This window comes from Nyctereutes procyonoides, unplaced genomic scaffold (assembly GCF_905146905.1).
Source record: "Nyctereutes procyonoides isolate TBG_1078 unplaced genomic scaffold, NYPRO_anot_genome, whole genome shotgun sequence".
Lineage (NCBI taxonomy): Eukaryota > Metazoa > Chordata > Mammalia > Carnivora > Canidae > Nyctereutes > Nyctereutes procyonoides.
Window position 1 is genome coordinate 7,755,275 of NW_026575024.1, and position 22,493 is coordinate 7,777,767.

The 22,493-nt window shown below is 43.0% G+C and overlaps 1 protein-coding gene across 3 annotated transcripts in view; it reads right to left on the reverse strand.

Moving 5' to 3' along the window:
- The window catches only part of DOK5 (docking protein 5), a 153,518-nt gene extending 143,862 nt beyond the window's left edge, over window positions 1-9,656 (reverse strand). For all 3 annotated transcript variants that reach the window (XM_055303169.1, XM_055303179.1, XM_055303160.1), the window contains exon 1: window positions 9,307-9,656. In XM_055303169.1, the coding sequence (XP_055159144.1) occupies window positions 9,307-9,372 (66 nt within the window). In that variant the 5' untranslated portion in view covers window positions 9,373-9,656. The remainder of the gene's footprint in view (window positions 1-9,306) is intronic.
- Between the last annotated feature and the right edge of the window lie 12,837 nt (window positions 9,657-22,493).

Consider the following 22,493-nt stretch of genomic DNA (forward strand, 5'->3'; position numbering starts at 1 on the left):
GTTTTTAAAATACATTTCTTTTATTGATTTAACATGTGGTCTTAAGACAATAAAACGCATTTTATTGCTTACCTAAACAGCGCAACTTGTATTAAGGAAAAGCTCTGAAATCAAACTAGTGTTTTTAATTTGAGTGAGTCCATTCATCAGACCGCCTTATTTTTCTTTCTATTAACCACTAAAGTATTCATTGTAAATATGAATGAAGAGAAGACAAAATAAACGTTCGGGCAAATTTGAGATAAATTTGTGGGAGTTCTTAGGGTGAGAATTGGCATATATACTGTGGTGATACCAGATGGAAGTTTCTTGAGAGGATGGTATTGAGGACATGGGATATTTTTTCTTAGGACTCAATTTTTAAAGTATTTTTATAAAATTGAGCCTAATGGCCACTCTAAGTTTTACATGCAAGGGTTACAAAACCTACTTAAGAAGAGAAGTACAATTGTCGTGAGTCTCCCAAGCTCAGCCATGCATCGGCCACCATTTGGACTTGTTGCCATATCTGAGTTAAACCACCTACCTTCATACTTTTGCCACTCTGTGGTACACCTGCACTGTGAGCTAGTTAACCATTAAATAACATTACTTTTTAAATTAAATAAGCTTATTTAAAGAGAAAACTATACATTTTTATCTTAAATGGAAAACCAATATCACCTGAAGGTAAATGTAAAATTTAATGCCATATAAAGTTAATGAACACAATAAAACATAAGATTGCTAGCAGAAGCCTCTGCACCTAAGTATGGATTTCTCCCTCTTAAAAGGCATTCAGGGAGTGCCTGACTGGCTCATGGGTAGAGCGTGAGACTTTTGATCTCGGAGGTGTAAGTTTGAACTCCATGTTGGGTATAGAGATTACTAAAGTTAACAGCAAAGGAAAGTAAAATGCCTTCTGTTTTTCATTACCAAAGCCACGACTCTTCTGCTGAGATGAGTAAATTAACTTCTACCAGCTTATTGTTCTTACAGACAATGAACAAAAAATATCACCTCAGTCTTTCAACAATACAAAAATAAAAATCCACATTCTCTCCCTCACCATTCATTAATTTCCTACAATCATGAGTCAGGCACAGGATTAAGAGTTTGATATACTTATCTTTTATGAGAAATATATTACTACCCTCATTTTTGTACAAGATGAAGTCAAATTTCAGAAAGAATATGCAATTTCCCTCAAAGCCATAGAGTCAGTAAGTGGTCAAGGTGAGATCCAAGCTAAAGTGTTAGTCTCAAATGTATGCTATTTCCATCATGGAAAAGATAATGCATCAATTCAATCATGAAAGGAAGAAAGGAAGGAAGGAAGGAAGGAAGGAAGGAAGGAAGGAAGGAAGGAAGGAAGGAAGGAAGGAAAAAGAAAGAAAGAAAGAAAGAAAGAAAGAAAGAAAGAAAGAAAGAAAGAAAGAAACATAGATTGTGGTAGCTACTGTCAAAATTATCCTAAATTTCATATCAAAAGACAAAGGAACTAGAATACCTAAAACAATTTTGAGAAAGAAAAGTAAAGTAGGAGGAATCAGTCTACCCTGTTTCAAGACTTACTCTATAGCTACACATATAGACATATACAGACATACTACTGCATATATACAGGCACACAAAGCAATGGAACAGAATAAAGGACTTAAGAATAGAAACCTATAAATATGCTCAGTGTAGAGAAGACAGCCTTTCCACAAAGGGTGCTGCAGCAATTGGCCACCATAGCCAAAAAATGAACTTAAACCTAAACGTGCAACTTACATAAAAATTAACTCAAATGAATTTTGGGCTTAAATGTAAAAGGTAATACTCTAAAATATCTAGAAAAAAATGTCGGGAATCTTGAGCTGGCCAAAGTGTTAGTACCAAAACCATGATCCATAAAAGCAAAAAGGGAATAAATTAGATTTCACCATAATTAAAAACTTTGGCTCTAGGAAAGACTTTGTTGAGAAGATAATAAAGAAAAAAAAAGAAGATAGGAAAGATAAACTACCTAATGAAAGGAAACATTTGAGAACCACATGTCTGAAAGGACTGATATCTAGAATATATAAAGACCATTCAAAACTCAACAATTAAAAAACAAATGTCCTAACTGGAAAATGGGCAAAAGACATGAACAGGTATTTTACCAAAATGTATGTCCAGATGGCAAATAAGACATGAAAAGATGCTCAACATCGCTACTTATTAGGGAAATGTAAATCAAAACCACAATGAGCTATCACTACACATACATCAGAATGTCCAAAATAAAAAATAGCAAGGACACCAAAACCTGATGACAACATCATGTGTTGGCATGGACACAGAGAAACTGGATCAGATGTTCCCGGTGTGAATATCAATGGTACAAACATTGTGAAGTGCAGTTGGGCAGTTTCCTAAAAAAATTAAGGCATGCAAATACCCATACCATCCAACCCTGGCACTCCTGGGCATTTACCTAGAGGAATGAAAACCTACATTCCTTTAAAATCTGAACACAGACATTTATATGGAACTGGAAACCACCTTAAATATCCTTCAATAGTTGAGTGGCTAAGCAAACTTTGGACCATCCATTCCATGGGACACTGTTTAGCAATAAAAGAAGAAATGAACCATGATACCCACAACAATTATGACAATTCCAGAGAATTCTGCTGAGTAAAAAAAAAAAAAAAAAAAAAAAAAAGATCCAAATCCCAAAAGGTTACACACCATATGGTTCCATTATATAATATTCTCAAAATGATAAAACCACAGAAATGGACAACAGATTAGTGGGCTTTAGGGCTTTAGGGCTGTGGGAGGGGGAGCAAGAGGGGAAACTATAAAAGAACAACAGGAAGGACCTATGGTGAGGGAATGTTCTGTCTCTTGACTGTACCAAAGTCAGTATCCTGGTTGCAATACTGCACTATACATTTGAAGGATGTTACCGTTGGGAGAAACCGGGTATGAGAGATCTTTCTGCATTATTTCTCACTGCATGTGAGTCTACTATTATCTAAAAATTTTAAAACTTTTCATTTAAAAAATGAGACAGTGGTTCTTAACCTTTTGGAAGTTGTAAGGGGTGGGAGGTGAGAGGCCTTGAGAGCAGAGCAGTCCGGACTTCCATGAGAATCTGATAAAAGCTATAAAGCATCACCCCAGAAAGGTCACTTGCATTCTATCCCCAGAGCCTACTTAGAGGACTCCACTCAAGAACATAATACACACAAGCTAACATTTATGTTCTCTGGGAACTGGGGCGTGAAGAGAGACTTAGAACACTAGTAAAATAAAGACAACCCCCAACTGCTTGGCAAGGATCAGCTTCCAGATACTTATTCAAAATTTAGCCATCTGCATCCTAGAAAGAAGCTATTTTAAAACTTCAACATTCACACATATCTGTGGCATTTCTAAACTCACAATTTCATTTTGAATTTCAAAGGAACAGGGGTTGCAGGAGGGAGGCATCATAATCTCTTCCTGGCTGAGAATCTCCAAAGGCTTAATTTCCACCCAACTGGAATCAAATTCCTGGACTTAAGAGGGAAATCAAATTTGACCTTCTTCATTTCACAAAAATGGAACAGGGAGATTTCTGCAGAGATCCTTGTCCTTTGGTATCTGATCTGTCACTCAGACTAACTCATCTTTAAGTATAGCGAACATATTAATCTCATGTTAACAATACAAGTCCAAAAACAGACTGTCAATCCCTGGAGGACAGTGACTGGACCTGACCTGTCATTCAAGGTGGTTCACCCGGATCTTATACTAGCATGCACTCAATGAACATCTGATGAATGATAAAACAAATGGAAGCAAATATAGTCCACATCTTAAAATACCCAAGGTAATGATTTCCCACCAAAATTACAGTGCTGCTTAAGAAATAAGTATTTCTAGTCAATGAATGAATATGACTTAAAAAATACATTGGCAGATGTGGGGGAAATCATCCCATCAGTAATTTGGTTTATGTCTACACACAAAGTCACTAAATTGGCCAGTCTTTGCTTACGTCGGTTTTGGGAAAGATGATTAAAAGCTGGCTTTCTGCACAATTAATCATTATGTCCACACAGACCATCAAATAAAGATGACTAAAATACCAGCTGAAAAGTACTTCTGACATGGAAACTGGAGAAGTCGATTCACATGGGGCCAAGACACTGAGTGGTCTTGACACAGGCATGTGTATTCAGTGTATGTGACCATAAATTTCACCACTGCAAAGTTATCCCCAAAGCCTCTTTTTCTTGAGGAAGAAAAAACAGCGCTCCATGGATCTTACTGAATAGTTGAATTTTGATGTTATGACTATAACTTTGTCAAGATCCTATAAAAATGGTGGATCCTCTATGGCTCTTCTATGGATCCAAAAACCCTAAAGGGGAATACTACAGCTGTTTTGGCATCTGGGTCAGGTCAAACAGGGAAACAAAGGAGTGAAAAAAATACTTCTGCCTAAAATCTGGCCATTAACTAACCAATTTTTCAAATCCATTCTCTACCACCCAAGAGAAAGACCCTCAAATTAACAGGAATACTTCCTAGTCTGATGAGCTCATTCAAACTGATGTTTCATGGAGATGAGTTTCTTAGTCTCTGATTATCTTTGTCATTTATCTAAGGATCATGAAAATCTTACAAAGGCTAATATTCCTCCTATACCCACCATCATTGCCAAGCAAAATCTGTGCTTGTACATTAACTACTGAATGCGTATTTTGTTTTCCTAACCAAACAGCAAGTTCTTCAAGGATGAGAGCTATTGCGATAGAAGCAGTAGTAAACGTAATAACCACCTGAGCCTCATCATCCCTAACAGCCCTGGTAGTGAGAAAGAGCAGTAATAAACATGAATTGGGTGTCCAATGTGTCAAGCATTGTGTGGAGCCCTTTACAAGGATCATCTATTAGGTGGGTACCAGGAGTCTGCTTATTAGAGTAATGCTTACAAATGGTAAAGAGCTCACCAAAAAGCCACATAACTAGCTGCTGACCTAGGATGTTAACAGTCTCATGTCAGAGTGTATGCTTTTAAACCAGTTTGCAGTGATGGATTTATTCATTCACTCAAGAAATCTTCATCAGGAAGACTGTCGATTAAGTGCTGGGCACTGTTCCAGCACTGGGGTTCAGCTATAATTAAAAGATAGAGAAGTCACAGCCCTCATGGAGCCTCTTGTGTTGCTATTTGGGGGATACAGGCAATCAACACGTAAAATAAACAGACCAGTACGTGAGGGGATGATAAGTCTAGAGAGAAGAAATGGAAGGGATATGGGGGAGGAGAAATAGAAGAAGATAAGGGGGAGAAGGAAGCAAGAAATAAAATTAAGCATCTGGAAGGCCTCAGTGGGCAGGTGGCATTTGAGGAAAGACTGAAGAAGATGAGGGAGCTGGGTGGGAAGAGGTACCTGGGGGAACAGCATTCCAAACAGAGGGAACAGCAAGAAAAGTTTCTGAGTCAGCACAGGGCCTCTGAGCCCATCTAAGGCTTTTCCCCTGAATTGCATGGAAAGGCGTTGGCGGCTTGAGCAGTCAGGGGGACAAATTAGGAGATTTTTACAATATTACAGGTAGGAGATGATTGGCACTTGGGCCAGAATGGTAGTGGCAGCTAGTATGAAAGTCAGATTGTAGATATATTTCAAGGATAAAGCCCACAGGATCTCCTGATAGATTGGTTGTGAGGAAAGAGATAAGAACAGGCAGAAAGAGGTAAGAACAGAGGTTTGTTTGCTGTGTGCTTGCTTGCCTGATTAATTTTTACCAGGGCAACTAAAATGTTGGGACCTCTAGTGGCTGAGATGCAGCCTTCAAGAGAAGCAGGTTTGGATGAAACAATCAAGGGTTTGGATGCATTAAATTTGAGACTGTTAGACAACCAGATAGGGATGCAGGCTAGACAGGAGAAGAGGCTTTTGTTGTGTAAGAGCATCGAGAGCAGTCGAGAGACTACATGTAGATGAAGTGAATAGGTCTGAATTTAAACTCTGAGACATGCATGGCAATTATTGATTAGAAATCCTCTTTGTTGCAGCAGAGGAAACCAAGTGAGGACAGTTATATGACACCATCTAAGCCATACACTCAGTCAGGTTAATGATGTGCAAATCGTCTGATTCACCATCCGGCTAAGAATACATTTTTAGTGCCTTTTGTGGATTAGCTAGATGACTGTAGACAATTACTCCCTCCCCCCTCTGGCAGAGGCCCCCAAATTGTGACACAGACGTTCCTGTATACTGCACCAAGGGCGCAGCTTGAGACTTTCATGAACCAATGGAGATTATGCTGGAGAATGCAGATGGAAAGATAGTGAAACTTTTGAGTTAAAGGAGTTGAATTCCATTCAGCCTTCTGATGTTTACAGAAAAAAGTAAGTCTATAGGTAAAACGATTGCTTAATCACTTAAACTATATAGGATCTCGACTAAAAGTGACCATTTATCTTTGATTCATGTGAATGGAGATAGTCTTAAAATGTCTCTGTCCCACTGTAAAATCACTTAAACGTATAGAATTTGTAAAAACTTCATTCAGTGAAAACATCTAGATCTGTAAAAAAAAAAAAAAAAAAAAAAAAAAGAAGAACATTTATGCCATTAGTCCCGGACAGAAAGATATCTATAATCCTCACAACCTTCTAAAAATCCTAACTCACCTTTGATTATACCAAACAAATAATACAATCGGAACCAATGCTCTGCTTTCACTACATTTCCACAGATACGATCTTAGTCAATACTTCCAACATTATGAAATAATGTTCATTGTACAGATTAGAAAACTGAGGCCGAGAGAGGTCAAGGTCACGGAGCTAACGAGTAACAGCAAAATTGGCTCTTTCCTCCTTTTCCAAGTCTGAGGGAGCATTCCTTGGCACAACAGCTGCTTACCACGAAATGTTGTTTTCTTGTTTAATTATAAACCCTCCCAAACATGGTTCTAATCCACAGACATTTGTCTGGATTCCATTAATAAAACGACTATGTCATATTAGTTCCTCAAGAGGCTTATGGACTGCAAAGTCACACATCACCCTGTAGTTCAACGCACACATGAGTGCCTACTCTGAACCAGAAGTAATGCCCGAGCCCTGGTTTAGACTTACACACAGCACACGTAGGTCTAGGCAACATGCAGCCTGGATTAACACCACGAACACTGCTTTCTTTTCATTACATCAAAAGAAGACTGTTAAAAAAAACTGGTTAACTGGTGATGAAACCAACGTTAATAAATAAGAGTAGATTTTGTTGATTATGTCTTTGACCTTTCTCTCCATGAGCAATAACCATCATTCCACAGATGCTCTAAAATCCACTTGAGTATTAACACAGACAAAGTGAATAAATCCCGAGAAAGTAGACTGCTCGCTGGCATCCAGCATACAACGCGTACAATATAAAATGAACACAAACTAAAGTATATTTCCCTTCCTTCTGCTTCAAATATCTGTCTGTAAACATTGGCACACATATAGGACCATATTATGTCAGCTGTAATAATATAGAAAAATAATCTCAATTACCATAAACTAGAAAGTTATGGTAACTAGTCTTTCAAATAAATCACCACGTGTCACAATTTGGCATACACTCCGATCCTTATGAATAATTCACATTTTGTGCATTAATAATGCATGTCTTCTTCCTACTGGAATGCTCCCTAAAGCAGAATGGATGTCTCTTATCAATTTCCTCAATTGACATGATGGAGTAAATCTAAAATTAGAATGGTGTTTTTCATGCTCCCGTTAAAACTGGAACAGTTCAGCTGACCCATAAGGTTATCAAAAACATAAAGCTCCTATTATCTCTTGCCCTTTGCATGGGAGTCCCTAGGTTAAGTACCCTAACAATAGTTGCTCCTGCTGATGAGAACATGTGGATAGCAGAAAAGATCAAAGAAACTTGCACAGGGCCAATAGGGATTGGTTTGCCCTATTACATTTCTTCCTAATTGTATACGTACCTATTCACAATAACACGGGACATAATTGCTAAAACACGGTCACCAGCAGGGACAAAAAGCAAGCAAGCAAGCAAGCAAAGGGTCCAAACAAATCAGGCAAGAGTTTCTAATAATTACAAATGTTTCCTGGCGTCCTCTCTAGCTGGTTACCACTGTGAGATTTCTTCTCAATTTTCAGGAAAATTACCCAGCACATCAAAAAGTACGAAGAGCAAGGAAGAGGAAGGTGCCAGTGACCTGTATTTGTGGAGAAAGACTTTCAGGTTGTCACCGTAACTGTACTCTCGGTGTGGTCACTGCACAGCGGAGCTGATATCATTTCAGACATCACTAAAGTAAACTTTCCGCCCCCCCCCCAATCCGGACACCCAAACACACACCATAAACGAAAACAGCAACAACACTTGACACAAGGCAAAGAGAATGGAGGTAGATTGGAATGGGGGTGGGTGGGGGGGGGGATCATTCCAGCATCCGCCCCCCAGTCTGGAGAATTCCTTCACCATCACTCAACCTCAAAGAGATGCAGAATGAGTTCTCTCTGAAGCCCTATCATTGAAGAGCAAAGGGCAAGGGGGCAAAAGAGAGGGAGTTTTCAGAGAGGAGCCACCCCTCTGCCAGCCTCTGTCCCCTGCAAGTACCCTCAGGTTCATTCATCCTTTCTTGCGGTACCTCTATTTAAGGGAGCATTTGCTCTGTGCCACGTATCCTGTTCCACCCTAAATAAGCTCCCAGTGGTATTGCAGCAGCAGAAATCCGCCACCCGGATGGGGACCAGAGAGAATTCAGGTCCGGGCATCCACCCCAACGGGCCTGGCCGGGGGCCAACACCTGCGACGGAGGTGGGTCATCGTCCAGGAGTCGGGCCCCAGACCTCTGGCTCTGCGGGCAGCAGTTCCAACCAGGGGTCAGGGGGTCACTGCCCTTGCGCCCCCCGAGGGCGCCTGGCCCCGGTTCTCGGCCGCCCCCCCACATCCCCCGGAAAAGTTAAGTTGGTGGCGAGCGGGAGGAGGGGGCAGCGGGGGCATCGGGCAGGGGTTCTCAGCTCCAACTCCCTTGGCTCCCGGGGAATATTCATCTCCAGGAGATGGGCTCCAGGGGCTCCAGGAGCCCAACACGCGGCCACCGCCAGAAAGCCAAGTCATCCGAGAGATAAAGATAGATGCATGACGGACCCGGCGGTGTGGCCGGGCGGGGAGCGCCCAGCGCGGTGGCCGGCGCGGCCCGGGGATCCCCCTGCAGCCTCGGGGATGCTGGCGACGGATGGAGACCATCGACCGCACCGGCAGAAGGGAAGAGGGGGGGGGGGGGAAGAAAAAAAAAAGAAAAAGGATCGATCCTTACCCCTAGGCGTCTGCTCCGGATCCTCACGTACCCTTGCTTCACTATGTCGTTAAAATTGGAAGCCATCCCGGGCGGGCAGCCGGTGACCCCGTCCCCCAGGCGCGCGCACCCCGAGTGGCTCCGGCGCGGGTTAAGGGCAGGGTCGCGGGACGACGCCGGTGGAGGAGGAGGAGGAGGAGGAGGTGGGGAGGTGGGGAGGTGGGGGGGTGGGGGGGAGAAAGTTGAGAAGGCGGAGCTGCTCGGGCTGCGGCTCGGCGCGGCTTTAGGAGGCGCGCATCACTTTGCGCCCCCAAAGCCTGGAAGTGGGCGGCCGGCTCGCAGCCACTTTGGGGGAGCGCGGGGAGCGCAGCGCCGAGGCGAGGCTGGAGCGCGGCGTCAGCTGACTCATGGGCCAGCCTGCCGGGAGGAGGGGCGGCGGCGGCTCGGGGCTCCAGCCCTGCCTCTTCCCGGGGCCGGGAGCTGGAGGGGTGGAGAGGGAGGGGAGGAGGGGAGAGGAGGGAGGAGGAGGGAGGAGGGGGTTGGAGGAGGGGCGCGAGCTGGAGGACGGGGAGGAGGTGGTGGCGGAGGGAAGAGAAGGAGGAGGTGCAGGGGTGGGGGAGGAGGTGCAGGGAAGAGGAGGAGGAGGGCCGCGCAGGGGTGAGGCCCCCCCAGGAGGAGGAGCCGCGCGCCTCCCAGCGCCGGGCCCTGCGCCCCCCCACCCCACCCCACCCCATGCAGACTCACAGGACCGCGCTCGCACCTCTCCCCTCCTCTCCAGCCCACCTGGCCCGACCCGCCTCCCCTGCTCCTGCCCCTGCCCATCCCCCCCACCCCGCACCTCGCGACCGGCCTGCGGAGATAACGCCCCCCTCTTCTCGCTCTGGTGGCTGATTTTAAGGGGGAGGGGAAATTGCACTTCTCAGCCCCCCCCCCCCCCCCGCAAAGGGCTGATTTTTACCTCTGGGCGGGGCGGGTGTCTGGGGAGGCGGTGTGGCCGCCCTTAGCCTTGACCTTGGCCTGGGGGAGGAGGGATCTTGCCAGGCTCAAGCTGCCGAAGAGTTCCTCCAGTTTTCTGGGCACCCTGCGCCCCAGCTCTCCGTGAAATCATCCGCTACGTTTTCCTTGTTGGAGCCTCTCTTTCCCGCCCCAACGTTAAATTTCCCAAGGGCTAACACTTGGCCTCGTTAAGATGTGAACCCCCAAAGCCTAGTCCAGAGCAGGTGCTTGATGAATTCTGAGTGCCCCCCCCCCACCCGCGCAGGGCTCTAAGCCTCATGCCCGCATTAACTCACTTAAACCCCCCTGTACCTCAGGAAGTGGGTCCTCCCTTAAGTAAATACCAGGCCCATATTTATGCCCCGGGAGGGAGCCTAGCAGTAGAGCGGATCCTCAGAACCATGAAGGGATACCACGTGTAGAGTAAGATGAAAAGGGGCACAGATTTCGCACTCACTGCCCCTGACTGCACCCCATCACCCCCAAGCATGCTTGAGTTGATGCCGGCTGACCTTTACCGGGCACCAGGCTTCTAGGCATTGTCCTAATCCTGTTAAAAACACAAGTTGATACCTACGATCGCTCACATTTTATGGAAACTGAAGCTCCAACAAATTGAGACGTGCCCCAGGTCCCACAGGACAGGGACTGAAGGGAGATGTGTGTGATCACAATGTTGCTGGTCAACACCGTCCCATAGCCCTTCTGAAGAGCAGCTGTCATGAAGGGAGGGAGTTTCCTTCCTTTCCAAGGAAGAACTTTCTAATCATCTGCTCTTATCCACAAAGACAGCATCTGAAATAGATAGTCCTTGTTCACCAGAGGTGACCAGACCCAGGCTGCATGAGCAGCGGCCAGAGAGATGGAGAAGAAAGTTCACTTATGGAGTGGATTATTTGACCTGATGAAATTTGAAGACCTTTCAACTCTAAGATTATATAAATCTTTCCTTTCCGGCCAAGAATACTGGCTTTTCATTAGTTTGGTTTGGTAGGCGTCAGTTAAAGAGAATCTCCCAAGAATGTGTCATAGGAGGGCTGAAACTAAGTTGGGACAATCAAAAGGCAAATATTCTGGGAGGAGAACTCTTTTTGCTATATAGTAAATCATTAGCTCGGTCACTGTGTTGCCATTGGATATGTGATGTTTTAAGTTTAAATCTCTCAAAAAAAAATCTCTCACTGTGTTGCCATTGGATATGTGATGTTTTAAGTTTAAATCTCTCAAAAAAAATAAGTTTAAATCTCTCACCAAACAAAAATGAAATGATAAAAATCTTTTGGCGAGTTCTTTTTGAAGGCTTTGAACTTTAAAAAAAAAAAAAAAAGAAAGAAAAATGCTGTCCATGGTTGCCATGAAACAGACGTGTTCTTGGAAGGCAGTTGTCCAACACATCTCTGTAGACCAAATCAACAGTATCACTGAAACAAAGGATGAAGGAAATGAGGCATAAGGGCCTACAAGTGAATGGCTCAAGATAAAAGAAATAATTACTGACAAAATCTGAAACTGAGAAATCCACCCCATGATAATTAATCTTGAGTATGATCCACATCCATAAATAATTAAGCGAGACGTGAGGAAACTAGAATCAAACTAGGAAATATCAAGTTAGGTTGTGAAAAGACAAGGGATTTTTTTTTTTTTTTAATCGCAGGGCTGAACTCAGGATACAGTTTTATTTATTTGTTTCATGTTAAGTCAAACTGTTAAACTTGGAAAATACACGGACTGTACTATTCAGGGGAAGGACAGCCACTTGCACTTGTCCAAAACGTGTAATACACAACCATGGCAGAAAAGGAAAGGAGGAATTCAGAGACGTAAGTGGTGCTTGTAGAGTTGCCCAGTGCACAACTCACACAACTCTACACTGCCAAACAGACGTAATGCCAAATACAATTCAGTCTCCCTGGGGATAAATGTGACACACACTAAAAATCATTATTTTAATCCCTGTTTTAAACTCAATTTCTGACACTTCGAGCTTATTCGTAACATGCATTTCTGTTTCCTGAGCACCCAAACTCCCTTCTGCCAACAGTGGTCATCATGCTCATTTTGAGCGTACTTAATCCCCGGTTACGGGTCTAAGCTAGGGGAGTAAGGGTTGATTGTATTGAAATGAAATGAGCATGAGTTCAAAATGAATTACACGTAGTAGTACTTTCCTCTTACTTGGACATCTTGTTGATATGAAACAAAACTCTGTCACGAATTGAATAGGAGTTTCTAACTATCACATGGCAATGCCAGAAATTATTCCCAAGTTTCCCTATTCCGATATCTTCAAAGTGGAAACCCCCTCTAGCTTGAAACAAGAAAGACTCATGCCATTCCCTCTGTATTCCAGTCAACCAATTATCACCGTCATCGCTATTATAAAGCCCTTTTGGGCAGAAGATGATGCGCAGACGTCCAGGGGCTTCTGCGCGTCTCCAGAGTGGCTGATGGGCTCCCAGGCTTCACCCAAGGAGGCTGCACTTTCCCCAAGCACCACAGAGCACCAAGGCCGAGGCTGAAATGGCACTTGTCCTGTATCTTTACCAAAAATAGCTTGAGCCTTGGCCCCATTGCCTGCTGCTCTCAGTGGGAGAGCAGGCACAGAAACAGGCAGCCTTCCCTCTGGCAAGGTGAGCCGCGCCGATGACAGTGATTTGGCTCTCACCGAGGGCAGAGCTCCTTTGCTGTGTGGCCAGGTCCCCGCCACCAGTCCTCGGCCACCTAAAGAAGGATGGCTTCGAAGATGACGCAGAGATCAGGTGAGAGAAAACGTGGAGGCAGGCCTGCTCTGTCATTCCTTGCTTCCTTGCTTCCTTCCCCTTCAACAAATATGGACAGAGCACCTGCTGTGGGCGGCCACTGTCCACAATAAGCCTTCACTCACCCCTCCCGCCCCCCCCACCCCCCACGCACAGAATCCTTGTTCCCATGGAGCTTAAACCCCAGGCAGAGAGGGGAAAAACAAACAAGCAGATAAACAGTTTAAATAACTATAGATGAGAGTTTAAAGCACATGAAGTGGTGTGCTATGGGGGGGGAGCAATAAGCAGTGTTCCTTTCAGTAAGTCAGGGAAGACTTCTCTGAGGAGGTGACATTTTAGCTAAGATAGGAAAGATGTGAAGAACCTATGGGAAACTGGGGGAAGTGCATTGCACCTAGAGCCAACACTTGAAAAAGCCAAATGCAGGGAATTTTACTTATGTGGTGTGTGTGTGTGTGTGTGTGTGTAATACATGTATAATATACAGATACATATATGTATATACACATATGTATATATTATTGTATTTTATTAAATATATAAACTGTAATATATAATTTTAAATTTTTAAAAATTAAAAATATTATTTATTTCATTTGAGAGAGAGAGAATGGAGGGGGCCAGAGCAAGACGGAGAGAGAGAGAGAAACTCTTAAGTAGATTCCATACTGAGCACAGAGCCTGACGTGGGGCTCAATCTCATGACCAAGGGTCGGGCGCTCGACCAACTGAGCCACCCAGGTGCCCCAGCAAAGTTATACTTTCAAAACGTTATTCTGTCTAATGAATAAAAAATAGACTAGAAGGGACTGCACTGGAAATGGTGAGACCATACACAATTCTACTTGTAAAGACCTGTACCCAAAAATCTTTAAGGAAAGAGAAATGAAGCTTCCACTGAGAATGTAAATTTATATCAATTGATACAACCGTTTTGAAGCATGAGTGATATCTATCAAAAAATTACTTATCCAGTTCTGGAAATGTACCCAAAGGCAGAAAGATTTAGTTTCAAGAATATTCACAGTAGCATTATTTATGATAATATGTATACTATCTTCATATTGTATATATTAATATGGTATATATACAACTGTGTATTATATCCTAATATAATATATATATAATACTGTAAAACATACATTTTACATGGAAGTGGGGACATACATCTAACCAAGTTTCTGAAGGAATTGGATCTATCAGGTACAAGAATTTCCCAATAAGCTTTGCTCATTAAAAAATTATTTCTCTAAACCTAAATGGAATCTCCAGAAGGTCTCGGACTTTGTTTGGTTTTGGTAGGTAATAAAGAGTTATCCCAGCCTAATAGCTGACTAACATTGAGTATCATTCAATTTAGGTTTTATCCCTTACCCCCGTTCAGGACGGGGAGTATGGGGGCTGGGATGGTTTCATCACTGGTTTTTTGGCTTCTGGCTTCCGCAGAACTGGAGCTCAGGGGAAAAGGAAACGTTTACTTGCTCCAAATCTTGCCTTGGAGTCGATGCCCTGTTTGCAACAGGTATGTAATGTTTGCTCTTTCTCTCAAGGAGTTCATTAGAGATGCACCTGCTAAGAGCTCTATCTTCAAGGCCCTTCTCTGCTTGCTGTTTTTACTCCTGTGAATACCCCAGGGTCTCATGTTCCAGCCTGTGTTGAGTTTTTGCCCTTGCAGGTGATTCTCTTGGTGGATCCATTCTAAGGGAAGGCCTACCTGGCCAGAGGAAAAACTCACTCAGCATTGTCCTAGCCAGTGAAAGGCAGTTCACTCCCGGGGCAGGCACTGTCCTTAGCTCTGCCATAAGTCAAGGCAACCAGTTGATCCCAGGCTCCCATCTTTAGAATATTAAGGAGTGGGTCTGACGCCAGTCCTTGTGTCCTTTGCACTTGTGGGGATTCATGGCTAGCCTTCTGAATGATTCTCTTGAAGATCACTCCCCTGCGATAAAGTAAGAGGAAATATCTCCCTTCCTTGTCACATGGGGAGGAGAAAATCAACTGTCTTCCAAATAACCTTCCTTCTTTAATCTCTTGAATTACAATGTCTTACTTAGGCTGTAGGTGGTTGGTCAACTAATGCAGACAAAATGGTTTTGAGCTGCTCTTTTTGCAATTTCCGCATGGATAGTCCAACACCCTGCTTCAGAAGGTTTCCTAAATAGTTCCCCCACTGGGCTTTTGAGGTTTCTGCTGAAAGTGAGTCAATAGGAAGAGTCACATTTATCATTCTGTTACACATCCATATCCAAACCATTAAAATGCATATAAAAGATATTCCCTCTCATTCGTTCATCCAACAAATATTATCTGAGCCAGGCTTGCTGGGCAATGAAGAGCCAGTGAAGCAGATAGGAAAAGACCAGACTGCGCTTGTCAGGGTGATGATCCATCAGGAGCACAGATGTTTAAAAAAACCTCAAATATGTATAAAATTATGCACAAAAGAAAGGTATATGATGCTGTATGAGAAAGGTCAAAGAGACAGGACCTGGTCCCTTTGGAAGATAGGGTATGGAGAAACCAGGGGCTGGAATAGGAAGAAGGTGCTTTGACCTGAGTGAGGGTAGAGAGGATGGTAGGGAGAAGGCCTACATGTGCTAGTGTCCCAGACAGAAGAGCATGTGATGCATCTAGAACAGAAGGTGGTCAGGGCACTGGGATTTGGAGAATGAGAAGTGGGTATTAGATGATGAGCCCTGAAGGATTAGACGGTTTCTCAAGATGTTATAGATGATCGATGATGTAGGGCCAGTTTTTTAAAAATGAGGTGGGTTTTTTTTTTAACTAAGGTTGAATATATCTACACTAAAATAGTAGTAGTGATTATTATTTTTTTAAATACTTAGAGTTTTTAAAACTTAAATTCAACTCATTAACATATGATGTATATTGGTTTCAGAGGTAGAGGGCAGTGGTTCGTCAGTCTCATGTGATACCCAGTGTTCAGGTAACCAGGTGATGGACATTAGGGAGGGAATGTGATATAATGAGCACTGGGTATTATTTGTTGTCAGAAGTACTGGAGATGTCAATCTTCTCCTGTATGCTTTTTAAAAAATAATAATACATTGTAAAAGCAATTTTTAAAAGTAGGGTGACTCCTTCTTCCTGCATGGATGGACCTCATGTCTTGAGCATTATAACCAAGGACACAAAAGCAAACATAAACTTCTAGTGAACTTGATTTGGAAGACAAAAAGAGGAGTCTTATGATCATTAGGCTCTTGCAGATAATCGAGTTTCTCTTCTGATGACAAGAGCCCTCCCCTCTGTAGGTCCATGCAGAGAGCCAACCCAGCAAGATCTAGGGCAACACATGAGAAAGAGACCAAGAGAAGTAAGTAGATGACAAAGGTACTTAGAATTTATAGAGGCCCCTTTTCAAAATGAAGCATGTATCCAGGGTTGTCGCAAGAAGATCAGAAGGTCGATATTCCAGAGTTTTCTCGGGGCTGTTGTCCTAGTTCACTGAGTGACTTTGGACACACCATTAATTTCTCCTGCCTCAATACCTGATCTGGAAACCAGAGATAATGGGATCAGCCTCGTTGGTACAGTTTGTTGACGTCCCTGGATAAACTGTGTGAAGAGGGCAACGTCTTAAGTTCAAAATGCTTTGCCAATGTTAATTAATCCTCACAGCACCCCCCTCGAGCCCTGAAATATTATCCACATTTCACAGCTGAGGGACTTGAAGCAAAAAGCCTGAATGACTCGTCCGAAGACACAGAAGAAGACTGCGTCAGAATGAGGAGGAGCGAGTGACAGTAATGGCATCCGAAGAGGCACCATTCTCACTTCACCCATAAGATATAATTAAAGTAATTGTGTCTGGGTGGTTTTTTGTTTTTGTTTTTGTTTTTTTTTTTAATATACTCTCTGTGTCGGTGAATTCTAAGGCAAGGACAAAACCAGCCACATTTACCCAAAAACATGACAGACAGATACGTTTGCAATTTTAAGGACTCCTTTCTTGGGCTGGTGACTGTAATTAGCCGGACACACCAATTCTACTTTTATCTCACTGACCAGAGCTCAGTCACATGCCCTTGGCTTCAAGAGACGGGGAAGTAGGGAAATGAAGGTTTATTCAAGGCAACCATGAGCCAGGCTAAGTGCAGGAGTTGACAGCAAGGGCAGAGGGCTGCTGGCTTGAGGACTGGATCACAGAAAACCTATGGGTCAAGTAGCGACCCATAAAGAAGCTACCAGAGTCCCTAGCGATTCTAACATCCTAATATCTTAACATGGCTAAAAACAAATTCACAGTCTTCCTGATATTATCTCCCACTAGTATTTCCTATTTTGTCAGTTAGCATGTGTTGAGCTGAAAATAGCATGAAGCTCAGCCACGAGAATCTCAGACCAAAGGCATTTACTGCTGTAGTTTACGAAATCTAAGATGACATTAATTTCAAAGTGGACCGCCACTTTACGTGCTGGTGAGGAAGAAAAATCACTGCCACTTAACTTTTCACATCGATGACCCACCACAACAATTTTTTAAATTTTTTTATTTATTTATGATAGTCAGAGAGAGAGAGAGAGAGAGAGAGAGAGAGGCAGAGACACAGGCAGAGGGAGAAGCAGGCTCCATGCACCGGGAGCCTGACGTGGGATTCGATCCCGGGTCCCCAGGATCGCGCCCTGGGCCAAAGGCAGGCGCCAAACCACTGCGCCACCGAGGGATCCCCTCACCACAACAATTTTTAATAGATTTATTGAGGTATAATTGACATACAGCAGCCTGCGGATATGTAAAATGTAAAATTTCCTAAGTTCTGGCATATGTGAGCACCAGTGAAGTCGTCCCCATAGTCAAGGCAATAAACATATCCTTCATCCCCCCAAATATTGTCGTGCCCCTGCTGTCTCATGCCACCTTGCTGTGGGCTCCGGTGGTAATCATTTTACAAAATATAAATGTATCAAATCAACACGTGTAAACCTTAAATGTACACAACATAAAATGTCAATTATATCACAATATCTCTTGGGGAAAAATCCTATTTTTCTATACCTATTGTACTACAACTTCCCTTTCCCCCTCCTCGTTTTGTGGAGACCTGCACAGTTGATCTGTGTAGATCTAGTTCATTAAACTGCTGAATCACATTCCATCATTCAACAATAATATGTTTTATTTCTCTCTTCTTTACTGATGGACATCTAAATTATTTCCATTTTATCCCATTACAAGCACTAGGCATTAAATTGTTATGCCTAAAATACGAGAGAAGATCATCACCATAATAATATCTTCCTTTAAAAAAAAAATCTAAAACTCACTGACGGTCGTTGACACTCAATATCAAAATTCTTAAAAACTATAGGTGCTTGTGGGCTTTTTTTATGAAATCAAACACTCAATAGACCTTCTAAGGAGCAAGTGCAATAAAAAAGGCTGTTTTGCAGAAGCTCTGCAGGGAGAATAAGAAACTGAACTAATATATTTTAAATATTTCTTTGATTTCCCTTGTAAGCTTCAAACTAGAACTCTTACATCAGTCCATTTAAATAACCGCAGACGTATAAGCCTGAGTGGCAGAGGCAGGAACACGCAGAGGCAGGAACATTGCCTTAGTACGTTAGCTCAAAGAAGGGTCACATCTGGCTTCCTCCTGAAGTGACTCCAGCAAGATCCTATTCAGGTTGCACATGGAATACAAGCCACATTCCTCCTTGTCCTACAAGGTCAAACTTGCCCGTGGGTCCTCATCCACCTCCTTGGCTGTCAGCCACCTCCTGCCCCTACACACCCCCTCCCATCGACAGAGGCCTTCTCACTGTTCCTGAGAGACACCAATTTCCCACCTCAGAGTCTCAGTGTTCCTTGTTCTCCAAACAGTCTCTTTGTTCTCTTGTTGTCACTTCAGCTTTTCCCGTGAACAACTCCTTCTTGTTACTAGGCCTCGGCTTGTGTCACCTCCTCTGAGAAGCCTCTCGTGACCTCTGAATTCCAATTCACCTGCTCCTTCCAACCAAGTCACTTGCCCTCATCAAACTCTTTCATTTTTTTCTAAACGCTTCTGACAAATGGAAATTCGTTGTTTAGTGATGTGTCAGCAGGTCTCCCATCTGTTCCCCACCCTTGATGAAACTGAGCGTGAGTAGGAACCCTTCTGACTTGCCAGCTGGGAGGCTCAGGGCCTAGGACAACGCCTGGCATTGATGGATGAGTGAATGAACAAATGAATGAGTGAGTGAATGAAGTTAAAGCGACACAGCAGTGCCTGCAGGCTACTGTTTATCACTACTTGTGCCTTGAGATATTGAACAAATGGTAGGAACCTACAAGAACGTCTGCATCGCCTTCACTGTGTCTCTTCATCTAGTGGGAGCCCCGTGTAGGTAAACACACCTCCTCACTGGGCTGCCTTCAGTGCAGACAGGTACTCATCAAAGGAGAGTACCCAACACATACCTGTTCCTAGAGGCAGCGTACACTAACCAATGAAGTCCAAGAAAACAACCAACAACTACGGCCATTGGAGTCAAGCAGGTATGGTTTGAATTCCCACCCACTACTTATTCTGTCTCTTATCACCTGGGGGATATTCGTCTGGAGACACTTGGGGTGACTGTGGGGGAAGGGGAGCTGCTTGAATCTGGTGGGTGGAGGCCAGGGCTGCTGCTGAACATCCTATGAGGCACAAGATAGCTCCACAACCAAGAATTACCCAGCTCCCGACGCCAAGGGCACCACAGTTGGGAAACCCTGCTCCAAACAAATTACTTAATCTCTGTCGTATTTCATTTTCACATCTGCAAGTTGGGAATAAATAATATCAGCCATATAGGATTACTGTGGGGATTGGTAAAAATGTGTTTAAGGCTCAGGTCTGGACCATGATAAATCAATAAGTAAATATTCTGCCCATCGCATGGTAGATTGTTTGTCTTTCTCTTTGTTAATAAGGCAGGTGGCTCCTTCTCTGGCTGGGGTTTTCCTTTTCCTTGATCCTCAGCTCCTAGGAGAGGGCCTGACAATGAGGAGATGGTTAAGGTGGTCTCAACTAATTAAATTAGATATTGAATTGGCTGGGATGTTTGGGTGGCTCAGCGGTTTAGCACCTGCCCAGGGCGTGATCCTGGAGTCTCGGGATCGAGTCCCACATCAGGAGCCTACTTCTCCCTCTGCCTGTGTCTCTGCCTCTCTCTCTCTGTGTCTCTCATGAATAAATAAATAAAATCTTTTAAAAAAATGATATGCCTAAAACATCTTATACTTTGCTCATCTTATACTTTGTCCCTCTCTCTCAAAATGAGTTTGGTCACTCCCATCAGTCCTGTCCCCTGTATGATCAATTTTTTTTTCACTATTTTCTCATGAATCATCTTGCTGGCCTCTTACGTCAAAGATTAAACTATAGGACATGGAAATTAATGATCTGGACCCCTATCTGTCTTTGTCTGGCTTAAAGACAGAGTGGATGCTGCACAACTGGGTTTCTTGCTATTTCTCGACAAGCCAATCAGTTATCTACCTCAGGGCCTTTGCACTTCTTCTGGCTAGAATACTCTTCTTTCTAGATATCAGCATGAGATCTTAATGTTCCTTTCTCTGGTGACAGTGGGGTTGGGCATTATTGTATTTTTTATTAGTGTATTCTAGAAAACCAACTTTTTGTCAGTTGTGTTACAAAACCTTCTGGCCCAAAGTCGTCTGTTCTTTTACTTTATGGTGTGTTTTAAGAAATAGAATTTTTCATTTTTAATGGAGTCAAACTTCTTGACCATTTCTATCATAGTCTTTAAGGGTCTTTTTAAATAAATCCTTCAGTATCTCAACGTCATGACATCTTTTACAATACACTTTTCTACAAGGTTTAAGGTTTTGCTTTTCACATTTAAGTCTTTAATTCATCATGAATGACTGTGCCGTGGAAGACTGGAATCCAGTTCATTTATTTCCATGTGAAACGCCTGGCAGTAGCCCTCCTTCCACATAAATCCACAGGGTCTCACCTGTCATGGTTCCAGCTTCCCTATAGTGGGTCGGCTTCTGCATCTTCAATTATATGCTTGTACCAATGCCCACTCCCTTGTGATCACAGCTTCACTTCAATTTTCCTCCCTCATCTCCGGGCTCCTTCTTGGTTTTTTGGTTCGGGTTTTTTGTTTTGTTTTATTTTGTTCGCCCCAGGACCTCAGATTAAGCACACCTCAGATGAATCCTTCTGTCTTGTACGTGTCCAGAGCAAGTGTGAACACACATGACTGTAGTGAGGAGGGGCCTCTCATACTACCCTAACCCCAAACTCCACACTCTCCCTTAATTCTTCTTCCTCCTACACTTCTGCTCTTAGTACTTCCTGATTTATATATATATTGATGTCCTTTTATTTTGCACATAAAGATACATGACTGAATTCCTCATTGAGTTGTGTATCACCAAAATGAAATGAACTTCCTTTACATCAATAATCTGTGCCTTCAAATCTCATGCCTTAGATTAATATATCCTCTTAACATTCTTGTGATGGTCTGAAACATCACTGCCCATCCTTTATTTTTCATCTATAGGTATCATTTTTTTTAATTTATTTATCCATGAGATACACACAGAGAGAGGCAGAGACACAGGCAGAGGGAGAAGCAGGCTCCCTGCGGGGAGCCCGATGTGGGACTCCACTCCATCCCAGGACCTTGAGATCACGCCCTGAGCGAAAGGCAGTTGCTCAACCACTAAGTCACCCAGGTGTCCCTATAGGTATAATTTTAAAGTATGTTAGTCTTCAGTTAGTATGTAACTGAATGCACCTTTTCACTGGATAATGTGATTTATTTTCATTTTTAACGTTTACAGGTGTGTTTGGTTTTCCTCCTGCCCTCTTAATTTTTGTTTCCTGAGTTTATGCTCTTTTTACTTTTCATCTTTCTCCCTTTTATATGCAAGCTGTATTTTCTTTTTAGTTTTTAATAATACTGATGTAAAAAAATGTTGATAACTGATACTATCTACATCAACTCAGTTTACACTCTGCATTAACATGGCTTTATTATGCTAGGAAATTCTAGGTCAGAAAAATGAAGTTGCAAGTAACTTTATGGTTTGTTTGAGGAACTTGCTGAAAATCCACTTCTCTAAACAATAGACCATTCCCCTTGTTCCCTTCAGTACAAGGAACAATAGTCTCTTCTTCCTACTAAACAATAGATTGCTCAAGTGTATTCGTCAAATTATTGTTTATTCTTGAAGACTCACTTCAAGAGGTTCACCTTGCCACATCCATCATTCCTCAAGTACATCACAAACTCTGCCAAATCCCGATGAGATCTCTGCACTGAAAAGATCCACCTTAAATCAGACCACAAAAACCTCACAAACATCCACTTTTGACTTTCCCCTCTAGAGATGGTACTGAGACTCCACTGTCCCTCACTGCAATAAACAATAAACTTGGCTTTGCTTGTTCTGTAGGTTCTTTTAATAATCTCTTTAGG